This window comes from Pseudorasbora parva, chromosome 20, assembly GCF_024679245.1.
Source record: "Pseudorasbora parva isolate DD20220531a chromosome 20, ASM2467924v1, whole genome shotgun sequence".
NCBI classification, from domain to species: Eukaryota; Metazoa; Chordata; class Actinopteri; order Cypriniformes; family Gobionidae; genus Pseudorasbora; species Pseudorasbora parva.
Genome location: NC_090191.1, coordinates 23,619,838 through 23,633,070, shown reverse-complemented (window position 1 = coordinate 23,633,070; position 13,233 = coordinate 23,619,838). Strand labels below are relative to the sequence as shown.

General features: G+C 40.4%; 1 protein-coding gene across 1 annotated transcript in view; it reads left to right on the top strand.

The window, feature by feature from the left end:
- The window catches only part of LOC137049149 (thyrotropin-releasing hormone-degrading ectoenzyme-like), a 155,677-nt gene that overhangs the window by 106,857 nt on the left and 35,587 nt on the right, over positions 1–13,233 (top strand). Inside the window, exons 8-10 of the mRNA XM_067427533.1 lie at positions 445–510; positions 3,925–4,112; positions 11,574–11,662. Of these exons, the coding sequence (XP_067283634.1) occupies positions 445–510; positions 3,925–4,112; positions 11,574–11,662 (343 nt within the window). The remainder of the gene's footprint in view (positions 1–444; positions 511–3,924; positions 4,113–11,573; positions 11,663–13,233) is intronic.

Genomic DNA, 13,233 nt, shown 5'->3' with positions numbered 1-13,233 from the left:
AAGTACATGGGTGTCATGTAAACAGTATGGTGTGTGAATATGATTATCATATATCATCAAAGTTCTTCTTTGTAGGAGTATTTACTTTTTTAGCCAATGAGTTATGGATTTTACCCTTTTTATTTTTTATCAAAACCCAGGGTGATCTTTTATGTCCTGATGGAAACTCCTGTAAAACCGTGTTGCTGATTTGTATGTTACTCATTCTCTGACACACTGATGCAGAATCGACTTGAACAACATAATCAGCCTCTAATTGGCCTCCTTATGGTCCTCCTTGAACTGACAGCCAATCACTCCCAAACATCTGCTGCTAATTTACATATGTTCAGCTTGAATTGAGCAGATTAGTAATGTTATTGTTTGGGTTTCCCAAGTTCACCGTTCCTGTCCAAGTCCAATTTATTTCTCTTCCAATATTGATCTCCGTCTGTCTGTTTGCAGGATTACTTGATGACGCACATGTATGGGAACGCGGCGAGGGGTGACTTGTGGAACAAATTCTCAGAGGTAAGATCTTCAGCATCTTCTGGGTGTGAGACCTCCATCCACGAGCGGGAATCAGTGAGCGGCGAGCTGATGAGTGAAACTGTGTGTTCAACCTACTTAAATTCAGTCAGTGTGTCTCCTGAAGGCAGGTGCTCGGAGATTCATGCGCTGTAGGTCAGAGGCCATTATATAACTGCACATCATCAGCGGTGCACAAATTCATGCCAATACACCACCTACTCACATCAACACATAAGGGTTTTATGGAAATGCCACATGGGAAGGAGTTTGATGCAAAGACTAGCTTGAGTTTGATAGTCTTGCTTTTTACACTGGAGGTTTTACTTTAATATACAGCCGTTTTCTACAGGGGAAGGTCACATATTGATCCATTAATCTGAGCGCCTGTAACCTGCTAAATGCAAATGTTCACAGATACTGATTATATTCTTGCCGCTGCTGACTCTGGTGGTTTTAATTAACTTATAAATTACATGAATCTTATCAGACCAGATTAGTGAAGTGTCACATAATTGCTGACAAGCCTGATGAGTCTCTCAGATTAAACATGAGCATCTTCCCTTTAACTCAGGTGTAGCTAAGAATAACCCAAGAACAATCTAAAAACTGAAGGAAAGTTGACCTATTTAGGTACGTCACTTGGGTCTCAAAATACAGTTTTTATCATGTTTGTCATGACTGCCCCCCTCCTGACAGACACATTCAGGTACGTTTCAATTTCTAGTACTTTTTTAGCAACCATAGAGTTTCCATCAGACTTAATTTCCCTATAATTCCTTCAATTTATTTACTGGGACAAGTACAGCTGTAATACTAATGCTAATGCAAGCTCCTACTTTTGTTTCTTTATACATCATTTCCATACGCCTCATATGATTTCATGGATGTAGGAATCAAGTAAAGATATTCCACAACTAATTGATGAAACACAGCTTTGGATGTCATTTCTAAGATAACTTACGACACAATACGATGCCAATATTCTAACACACCTGTACAGTGAGGTTCTAAATAATACAGACTTCATATAAACCTTAACTATCTATATGATTGGAGGCAGATGAGGACATAAAGCTTCAGGCACTGAGTAAAAGTGAGAGGAACTTCTGGCCGTTGTTAGGAAACGTTGTAGCCAACATCCATAATCACAGTGAAGTTGAGCGTTGGGTTCAAGTCATCACCACAGAGATGCGCTTTTAAATTCAGACGACTCTCAGCAAGTCCTCTCAGCGCTCATCTCACAAAGTGTCATGACTTTAATGAGATTACTTTCAAGCGTAATCTCAAAGTTATTATAGTTTGTAATGGAACAGCAGGACATTTAGCAGCTATCGGCATCATGTGAAGCGTTTTGTCATTCACATCACTCTCCTAAATGCCGGCTGATGGGTGCCCGCTTCATTTTCTCTTTCAGAACAGGAAGGTTTTAAAGGTGAATTCATGTGAAGGGGCTGAACCTGGACCCTTGTATCCTCTCAGTGACCGTGTTTGTGAGGCACTGATGATTTTAGCTACATTAACAGTCTGTGACAGCCCATCATCTAATGAATACTGATATGTGCTGTGTTCATTAGCTATTCATGAAATCCAATTTGCTGCAATAATCTGGCAGTGCTTAGTGCCCACAAAGCCCTTTATCAAACTCACGACCCATCGCCGGACCGGCCTTTACTTCCTTTAATTATTTCCACTAGGGCAAAGTTGCAGTAGTTTCTAGAAAGCGTCCTGCAGAAAATGATTCATAATGTAGGGACATCATTTGCTGTCATCAGCCTCTGCAGAGCCTCTTCTTCTGTATTCACATGGTAAACACACTGTGAATCATCGACCGATGTGAATAGTTATCCGGTTTCACTTAACATTTTCTATATAATATCCTAGACATGAATCAAAGTCATCTCATACAAGCTTAGTTAATGTCATATTTTAATATTCACAATGGTCATAATCAATTGCCGTAAGCAGGGTCCCAGTTATACTGGAGAAGGGATGCTTGACTGATCCTGTAAAGTTGAACTCTGAATGCTAGAAAGCCTGACAGAGCACTTTGTTTCTGCCGCCACATTTCTCTTTCATCCCACGGGTCTCCACAACACACTGACTCTGTGCTGCTGCAGAAACACTGTAGCTCTCCACCGGTTTACAACCAATTTCAGACAAAATTACTCATTGGCTCCAGTAGATATGAAATGTTGCACCTCTTTAGGATGCCGTGAATGAAAATGATTGAAAATATCTGTAGAGGCAATGACATTCGCTCTGATTCAAAACCTAGCAAGCTGCCTCACTGTCTACTGTGGACACAGACAGCGGCATTACGACTGAAAGAAAACTTCAAAATACTAACTTTACATTGTAAGTGATACACAGATACTCTTTATTTACAGCACACGGGAGACCCAACTTAATTCAATCCAGTAGAGTTTGACTTTAGTGCCACCGGTTCTGCTCGGCCCGCTCAGAATCAAGCTTGAATCAGCAATAGCGAGCACAGGAGGCATGTTAACAAGGCTAACAATGCTAAAGCCGACAGCCTTAGTATCAGTCGTTTGGGCATCTCTGCTAGGTCAAGGGACCTTATTATCTGGTCTCCGTTACATCCACCCACCCACCGCATCATCTGGAATATGACACAGGCATAATAATAAGGATGTTAAAGAAAGCAGCTTCTAGCACACCTCTTGAGGGGAGAGGAATGAGTCTTACCTGCAAAAGATCTTCCTAGCTGGCATCCATTACACTCATCCCTCTAAACCTCGCTCACGGGTCACGGCACCAACACGCCAACTATTTCCATTTGGCCTGGTCCGATACCAATTAATAGAAAAGCCTGCCAGTTGTTCACTTTGCTGAGCCATTTATAGCAGCATTTTCAAAGAATAAGCAGAATATTTCCCCCAGGGACGAAACTCAGTCACATTACGAGCTTTCCTAATTAATGAGCCGTAAGATCCAATTTTATGTTTTAATTCTATATAATAAGAGGAGAAACTTCCTCTGAAGAAATCAGACATATGAATCTATTTCTGCTCCATTACAAGCATCTCTCTTGTATAGTGAGGTCAGATAGCTGGAAATTGCCTTGTGATGTTCATCTTTGTGCGGTGTAAAAGAACAGTGAATTTTAATCACCTTTCTTTTCACTGAGAGTTTTTAATTAAAAGTTACATCCATTTTAGTTTTGCAAGACATAGAAAACCTGAATGAGTCCAAATATGCGGATAAGAACCCATTGAAGGCATCCAATGTGAATTAATTTATAAATACGTTTCATTAGGTGGTCTCTAAACCCTAAAGCCCACCAACAAAACTCACTTCCACTCAACTGAAACTATCTGACACAATCTATTTGCACCTCCTGTTAGCCATTAGATGCCCTGCAATCCTTGATATATTATTTTTTTTGTGTTGCAGGCCATGCATAGGGAGGGAAAGGACATCAACATCACGCAGGTCATGGACCGCTGGACCCTGCAGATGGGCTACCCTGTCGTCACCATCAGCAAGAACGACAGTCTTGACAACAGTGTCACCGTCTCCCAAGAGCACTTTGTCTATGACACGGAGGCCAAGATCCAGAATCCTGAGCTGTTCAACAAAAGGTAGTGTGTGTGCTATGTCAAATGCGACAGGCTGTTGCATACAAATGAAATGCTGTCAGTCAGCTGACTGCTTTTTGTGATCTTCCATGAGCTCATACATCAGTGCAGAAAACCCACCATAATGCGCAGAGGTCTGTATGTTTGCTAAACACTACAATGCTGAATAATGTAAAAATCCCACAGAGTAATGGTGTTGTATTTTCCTGCAACCAGATCAAGCTCAGCCAGAAAAACATCCTACACTTGTTCTGATGCTGAAGAGAAGAACCCATTTTGATTAAAATGGGATTAAATTTTAAGATATTTTGGTAGAAATACAGAAGAATAGACAATCTGGAGATTATGAACAGAGCTAGACACATAAAGACTAGTCTAGCGTCTGACAACAGCACGAAAGCCCAGAGGATTTCTTCACTTATCTAAGGGATGTGAACAGTTTACTGCTTAGAACATCTTGTCAGCCTTTATCACTTCTACTAAAAGAAAACGCTTAAACCAGCCTAAAATGGTTTGATGTTTTTCACTGGCCAGTCATCTAAAACCAGCATACTATTTCAGACTGTTTTCAGCACGACAGGAAAGACACAACACTGTATATGAATTAGATCTCACATCATATTCACACACACAAGCTACCAAGCTGCTATTAACTGAGCATTTCATTTATGACTAGCGATTTATGCTAACCCGTCACATGCCACATGCTGTTTGGCACCCGTCTGGGTCGTCACAGAAAACTGCGTGTGTCACTGGCAGATAGATTAGTTTAATTCTTTGTTAGAGTGAGATGAATAATTCAATACCGCCTCTGATCCGTTTTAGAAATCCTCCTTTTGTTTTGGATCAGACACTGTTAGCAACACAAGAATTGACTCAAGAATTGAATTTGAATGCTGGAGTGTCAGTTTGAGTGTGTGTAGTGAGGGTTGTTGAGCATTATTGTCATTTTAGATGGTGATAATAAAGTTTCACAAGTTGAGAACAACAATGCCAAACACCTGCAGTTTCAGGATATGAGAAAAAAACTCTTGAGCTTGTAACATGTAATATTTTATTGTTGCTTTTTTAATGAAAAGTGGTTAAAAGTTCAATATATTAGTTAAAATTAGTAGTTGATAATAATAATAATGTGAGATTAAAGCATCATTTCTTTCATCCTCCTCCTCTGTCATCTTCACGATCAATAGCATTTTTGACGGCTAGGCTAGCTCTCCGTAATGAGCCATCTGATGTCTTAAATATGAAACGTACAGGTAGAAATCCTGAGTTCATTTGTTCAGAGCAGACAAAACCACCTTCCTTTGAACGTCTCCTCCTACATGAACATGTTTTCTGAGCGCTGTGGTCTTCTGCAGAGGCGTTCAGAAGCTGAGCCGCTCCAGGAATCAATAGCAAAGCTGTGTGTGCGAGTAGGGGGCGTCTCTTTCCTGTTTTGCCCCTGAGGCGGGTTTTCAGCTGAGTACTAGACAACCTGCCAGAATGCAGGGGGATTTGGCACCTTTGTAAATGCAGTGTAACACCTCACTTGAGGCTTTAAGCCAGACTAGCAAAACGTGCTGACAGAAACATTGGCAGCAACAAAAGGAAAACAGAGAAGGTCAGTCTGAATGTATCACACTCAATTATTTCATGTCCACTACCATCTCATTAAATTTTAAAGAGATGTCCAAACTCCACATAAACATGTCTTCCACACTTGTATAGTCAAAAACATGTGCTGGCTTTTATGCTACATTTTAAATTTCTCTTTAAGCAGCTCCATAATCCAGCTAGCACAGAGCCACACACTTGATATGCTAATCCACATCTTCTTTCAAAACTTGCATTAAAGGAATTTCTTTTGGGTTAAATACATTGGCAGCTGCATTTACATCATATTTGGTCTGTTATTTATTAACACAGGAGTTAACTTTACTCATCCTTCAGTTTGTAAAAAGAATGAAAACATGTTTATGATAAGGCATTTACAGTGCAGCATTTTAAAAGTAGATTAAAAAAACACTTGTTTTTACAATGTTAGGGTTTTGCATAGATCTTATAATTTGGTTTTAATGCTGAATATTTCTTTAAAATTGTCACAAAAGCTTACAGCTACAGCTAATCTGATTGTTTACGTCAGCGTGTTAGCATATTAGCAGTTAGCTTATAGGCCACAGTTTTCCTCTTCATTATAAACCTCAGTATTAAGTTAATAAGATTGAATAAGTCATCAGAAAGTGGCCATAAGTGTGAAGAGAGGAGTGAAGTTTATACCTGAAATGGTGACGCTGTACTTCAACAACTTCTGAAATCATCAAAGGACCGTTTGACACGTCCAATATAGTTTGCAGATCCTTTGCCTATTTTCACAAGTCTGAAAAGACTAGAAGTGTTCCTTCATTAACACCTTTACACTCGTATATTACCTGTTTGGATTTTCACAGCCTGGATTTTGTGCTCAGGTGATGTCAGAGAATATAAACAACTTATTAGCACTTGAAGTAACAAATTACAGTTTTCAATAGAGGTTTGACTCTATTGAATGCATAATAATTCATCTGTGAATTATTTTACACTCCCCTGCCTTATAGACTCTTATACTGTGCAGGTATGTGTAGGTCTACGTAAGTTTGTTGTTATAAAACTTCTTAACCTTCTTCGTAAAATTTACTGTTCAAGTTAGATACTTTAGTGATCTTTGAAGGGAATATATCACCACCTTCACAATGGACATACCAGCTTTCCAACTGCTCTGCCTAGAGCAGGAGAAACTTAGCCTTGAGGACCACACCAAGAATCATTTAGATCTGGCATGCCCATTGTGGACAGAGGTCTTGAGCCTGCTGCGATGCACGAGCCAGAGTCTGAAAGGAGGACTGTGAGTCTGACCAGGTGTGAGAGCCAGCTACATTGTCTGTCCCTGTGTGTTTGCTTGTGGAGTATGAAGGCATGGAAGGAAGCGCCGCCCACACCCCCGCCACTGAGGATGAGTTGGGCCTGGCCTCTGAGAATTATTTTGAGGAGGAGGAGGAGGAGGTAATTTCAATAATTTTCTGGTGGGCCTCGGCCTCCAGGACCATGGGTTTCCTAACTGCTCCCCATCTGCGCTTTTGGTTCCACCTCCATTCGCTCCATATCTGTCAATTGTCCCCCTGGGGTCGACAGCACAATCTCCACCATGGCTTCTCCCTCTCTCGACTCTGCCTTGGGCCATTGTCCTGAGGACGATTTTCTGGGACGTCCACCACCACCTTGGTTTCTCCCACCGTCAGCTTCACCGGTTTCCCGTGCTTCCTCACATTCTGCTCCAAGTACTGTAAACTGGAATTTTTGTTTCACATCAGTTTTTTGATGACACCGATCAGGTATAACATTGTGAAATGTGACGTGAGTAACTGTGTCATTGTTTAATACTGACGGGACATTGTTAGCGGCAATACTAATTAAAACTGGTGTCCAAGGCTCATTGATGAACATGGGGATGTGAATGCGAGCGCAAGCTTAAATTGCTCAAGAAGTTAATGCTGGTTCGGATAGAAAGGTGTCAGAATACACAGGGCATTGAAGTTTGCTGTGTATGGGGCTGCATATCCGCAAACCAGTGAGTGTGCCCATGCTGACCCCTGTCCACCGCCGAAAGCACCAACAGTGGGCACGTGACGTGACTGGACATGTATAATGTGTGTGCTTTTCCAACATGGAGTGTTCAGTAAGATGATCCTTCAATATATTCAGACTGCTTTAACACATTAGCATTTATGCTAGAAATGTGTGATCAAATTAGGTCATATATATGACCACTTATATCAGGTGCAGGTGTAAATATGTCTATTCAGTTGAATTATTAGGCATCACATTCTCCCTGGTGTTCTACAAATCCACCTCAATCTCTTTGTTCACAAGTTGTTTAGCTCCATGTTGCTCTCTGTGGGGTGAATAGGTTTCTCCAACCTATCCCAATATTTCTTCTCTAACCTATCCAGCAAAACATCTTGTTTTGTCCAGTTTGTTCCTCGCGGTCTCAGTGGTTTTAAACTGCCGCTGGTTGTACGCGAGTCTTCAAAACATAAATAAACACAACAGCCTATGTGGACATCTGTGGAAGGTTTCAAATGGAGGCACTTGTATTTTTTTTTTTCTCTTCAGTGCAGCTGATGTTGGATAAAAGTGTTTTGAGGATTTACAGTATCACACATGTTGAGCCCCCAGTGACTCATTATGGACTGCAAAAGCCAGCAGTCCCTGAACAGAGCCTGAGATATCATCACACCCGCACAGAGAGACACTGAGAGACAGAGAGACTGAGAACTCAAAACACCACACGAGGAGAGAGAGAGAGAGAGAGAGAGAGAGAGAGAGAGAGAGAGAGAGAGAGAGAGAGAGAGAGAGAGAGAGAGAGAGAGAGAGAGAGAGAGAGAGAGAGAGAGAGAGAGAGAGAGAGAGAGAGAGAGAGAGAGAGAGAGAGAGAGAGAGGATAGTGGCTAATCACAGTGCACATCCAAAGCACAAATGTTATAATTTTACAATGGTGATTAGTTTTGAAGGCTCAGGTATTTCTCAATAATTTATTGCTAATTTTAAATTGTCTGAATTAATTTTCATCTCTATTAGAATTTTTTTTTTTTTTTTTTTGAATACTTAACAAAAAAACCTTGGAACATCAGCAACCACTTGGAAGACATCAGCAAACATATAACACCAAGGCATTGTGGCAGTAAATGTTATCTTCATAGTGTCAAAAAGTCCTAAATAATCTTTTTTAAAATTATTATTATTATTATTATTATTTACATATTTGCAAATATGTACTCATTTCTTCAAAATTGATACCTTTTTTTTAATTCTGTTTCTGCCATATTATAAGTGTCTCCATTGTACATTGCACATTACAACTATTCTTGACCGTATCCCTTTAGTGCACTGGCTCTCATGATTTTTTTTTGCTTTTATTGATATATAATTGTCCATTAAGAGCAAGTGAATCATATCTGCAACTGCAGATAACAAACATGGGTTTGTTCCATATAATCATACGATGGCCACACGTCTCTTCTCACACACTTTACCCGTCTGCTGCAGAGACGGAAATCTTCATCCGTACTTTAGCTAAAGCTCGAGGCCATAACACAAAGATCCTGAGGGATGTAAATAACGATGATGATAACAGACGCTTCCATAAATGAACATAAACACGAGCCACCAAATTACCAGCCTGTGGAGAACTTTAATTTTCTTTTGCTTTCTTCTCTTGTTCCATCCCACTGATGAACACAGTTTTATGTAAATGTATCAGTGTGTGATTTCATTTGAGCACACACAGATGCTTCTATTATCACTGGAATTCATAAGTATTGTTATCAGCGCTCATCTACCGCAGAATCTCTCTCTATAGTCTCCTTACAAACATATGCGTTTAAATACTGTTCCCCAGCAGGCTTCATATTGCTTTATCTTATGCATAATATCTTCTCAACTGTGCTATAGTTATATCCTCTGCGCTATAAACTTTCATCCCATGCAGCATCGCCAGCGTCTGCTGTTTACAGCTGTTTCTGCTTCCCCTATAAAAGCACTTATAATGCATGTATGGTCTCATGAATAATCATAACCCTATACATTATAATAATTATGTTAATTAGTTTACACTTTCAGGTGTATCAAGGAATCTGCAAATATTATAATGCATTTTAACTTACTTTTATTTATGAATATACATAATGCATTGTAACGTACATTATTAATACCCTCATAATGCATTATACATAAAGGCTTTTAGTAAAGTGTTGCTATATTGTTGTATTATAGTTTTCAGTGAGCCTTTTCACAAACCCCTCATTGAGGCTTATTCAGACATAATTAACACATTAAATAACATAAATCATCTTCCTGAATGAATGGAGGTGAGTCACAGCAGCCTGAAACGGATTTTGTCCATTCCTGTCAGTTTTCCAACGAACACAAATCCTTAATGATCCAACCCTTTCCCCACAGCCGAGACTGACATCATGAAATAATCCAAGCTGCTCTTTTCCTATCAGATGACTATGTTGACATTTATGAAGGATATGTGGTGCGTGCCTGTGTAAAGTTCACTGGAACAGCTGTTGTGACGGTTGCCAGGGTGTTGCTGGGTTGTTGTCAGGGTGTTCTGAGTGTTTTTTATCATGTTGCCTCGGCTTATCGTGATCTGTTGTTCTAGCTAATGAAAAGAGCTTTTCTTAAGAAGTTAGTGGCATGCTAATATAGCTAACATGCTAACCGAAAGAAGGGATGGTGTTATTAAACACTTTAGCTTTGAGTAATTTAAAAGACATTCATTAACATATTTTCACGATTAAGCATGAAAGCACAATTAAGCAATGTTTTATGATTTCAGGCGATGAATAGGGTACAATGTGCTCTAATTAAGTAAAATGTGCATTTTTTTATTATCATGGCTTTATTATAAATATGGTGATCACCCAGCTTGATAATGATATCGACCGTTTGAATCTTACCACGAATTGTCAACAAATGGAAAAGCCTCTAGTTATTATCATGTCAGTTAGTGTGCCTTAAGCATCGAGAGAAGGGAAATCTTTTCCCTGAATACCGTACATATTCTTCAGTTTTTAACAATCTTTTCATTTTAAACAAAACTGAAGATCATTAACAAGACAATCATCTCTGAATATATTTGGTAATTTTTAACATGACTATATAACATCTGTAAACACATTAAATAGCAATAGAACATTGAACCTTTTGTACAGAAGTGATGAACAGCCGGATTTCCCAGTGCACGCGTGAACCTATAAAATGTTCTCTCAGCCCAGAAAATAGTTTGGAGCGTGTTCAAATGATTTAATCTCACTTACATTACTCATAATGTTACAGTATGTATTGCTTCGGTCAGCTCTGCCGCACTCTTGTTGTCTGGGGTAATTTACGTTGGCAGAAAGCAGACCTCCTCCACCTGTGTGTCAGCCATTTTGACAGATTGAAAGAGGGGCGGCCATCCAGTGTGACAGCTGTCAGGCAGGGTTGGACTGGATGTGCTCTCATACCTCATGATGTTCATACACACACAATCGCACATGAAAGCACAAACTCACAGATGAATAGACATCAAAACGAGGTGGCGACACAGAACATGACAACGATCGGGTGACGAGTGATACACAGCTGTGTGTGCGTGACAGAGAGAGAGATAGAGAGAGAAAGCAAAGCACTCTGGGAAAGAATGAAATGTGATTTCTTTGAGCTTTGACACTGCCGGGCTTTCTTTGAGCTTCACAATCATCTCCTGATTTTGTCACTGCCCGCTGATGTTGAGACAGAGAGGATATCGCTCAAATATATTCCACAATCCCATTAAATCGCGGACGTCCATATGCGTCAGATTATGAGCGTCATACAGTATGTGTCTGCGGCAGTGACATTTAAACCCCTGAGATCAAACAGATGCGTTCATCTTTTATTTCTCTCTTTGTCTCATTTCAGCTTTCAGTGGCAAATCCCGCTGACGCTCGCAGTGGGAAACTCCAGTCACATATCAACTGACACCATCATCTGGGTCGCCAACAAAACAGGTACCAATTATACACAGCGCTTTTATTGGACACACACAGTCATTTTATTCTGTCAGGATAGTGTAGTATCACTGAACGTGAATATGCCTTCCCAAAAACTGTCAGAATGGATTTTAATTAATAAGAAGAAATTAAAAATGTGCTCATCATAAAAGAGGTGTATTTATATAAGTTTGAGTTAATTTTTTAATGTGTTTTTAGACCTTATATAAAAATTGAAGTCCCTATCAGCCAGTGACAGATACCAAAGGCTTATTATATTATTTGATTTCCTCATTAAATTTGATGAATTCAGTTCTCTAGACATGCATTCATGCAAATTCCTTTTTACCAAACACTTCAGTATTCTTCTGTGATTCCCACACTGTCACAGCACCACACGTCCACCATCATTACATGCCATTCTTTTCCTTTCCTTTGGGAGAACGAGGCTGATTTTCTTTGGACGGAGCCACAGAAAGTCAAATTCCAAGAGCCAGAATTGAATTTGCTCTGCGAGCGATCTGTGTGGCTCAGAGCTGAAATTTCCCCTGATTATGGGACCATTTAACAGCCTCCATTTTCGGCTCACATGCCCTCACCAGAGCTACAATGCAGATGACACAGAGTCGGAGACAATGACTCTTGAAGGAAACACAGACTGTTACACAGAGACCCCATTTATATGCATTAACTCACCGCATGACTCTTACAATCTGTCCGCTGACGGTTGGATGCTTCCTGGATCACGATACACTGCAGATCCATTGAGTCCATGAGAGCTCAAAAAGCACTTACCCACGGCATTTGTTACCCATGAAAAAGCACAAGGTCTGGCTGCAACATTACAGGATGAGAACGTGACAAACACATTACATTACAGATGTTGTACATCTGTATCAACATCATATGTTGTACTTTCTTTGCGGATGACATTGTGATCTGTAGTGAGAGCAGAGCAGGTGGAGGAAAGTCTAGAGAGGTGGAGGTTTGCCCTGGAGAGGAGAGGAATGAAGGTTAGTCGCAGCAAGACAGAATACATGTGTGTGAATGAGAGGGAACCAAGTGGAACAGTGAGGTTACAGGGAGTAGAGGTAAAGAAGGTGCAGGATTTTAAGTACTTAGGGTCAACAGTCCAGAGCAATGGGGAGTGTGGGAAAAGAGGTGAAGAAGCATGTGCAGGCAGGTTGGAATGGGTGGAGAAAAGTGTCAGGTCTGTTGTGTGATAAAAGTGTACCAGCAAGAATGAAAGGAAAGGTGTACAGGACAGTAGTGAGACCAGCGATGTTGTATGGTTTGGAGACAGTTGCACTGAGGATAAGTCAGGAGGAAGAGCTAGAGGTAGCAGAGCTGAAGATGTTGAGGTTCTCTTTGGGAGTGACGAGGATGGATAGGATCAGGAATGAGTGCATCAGAGGGACAGCACATGTGAGATGTTTTGGAGACACAGTTAGAGAGGCCAGGTTGAGATGGTTTGGACATGTTCAGAGGAGGGAGAGTGAATATATCATAAGGATGCTGAGGTTAGAGCTACAAGGCAGGAGGTCAAGAGGAAGACCAAAGATGAGGTTTATGGATGTAGTGAAGGAGGA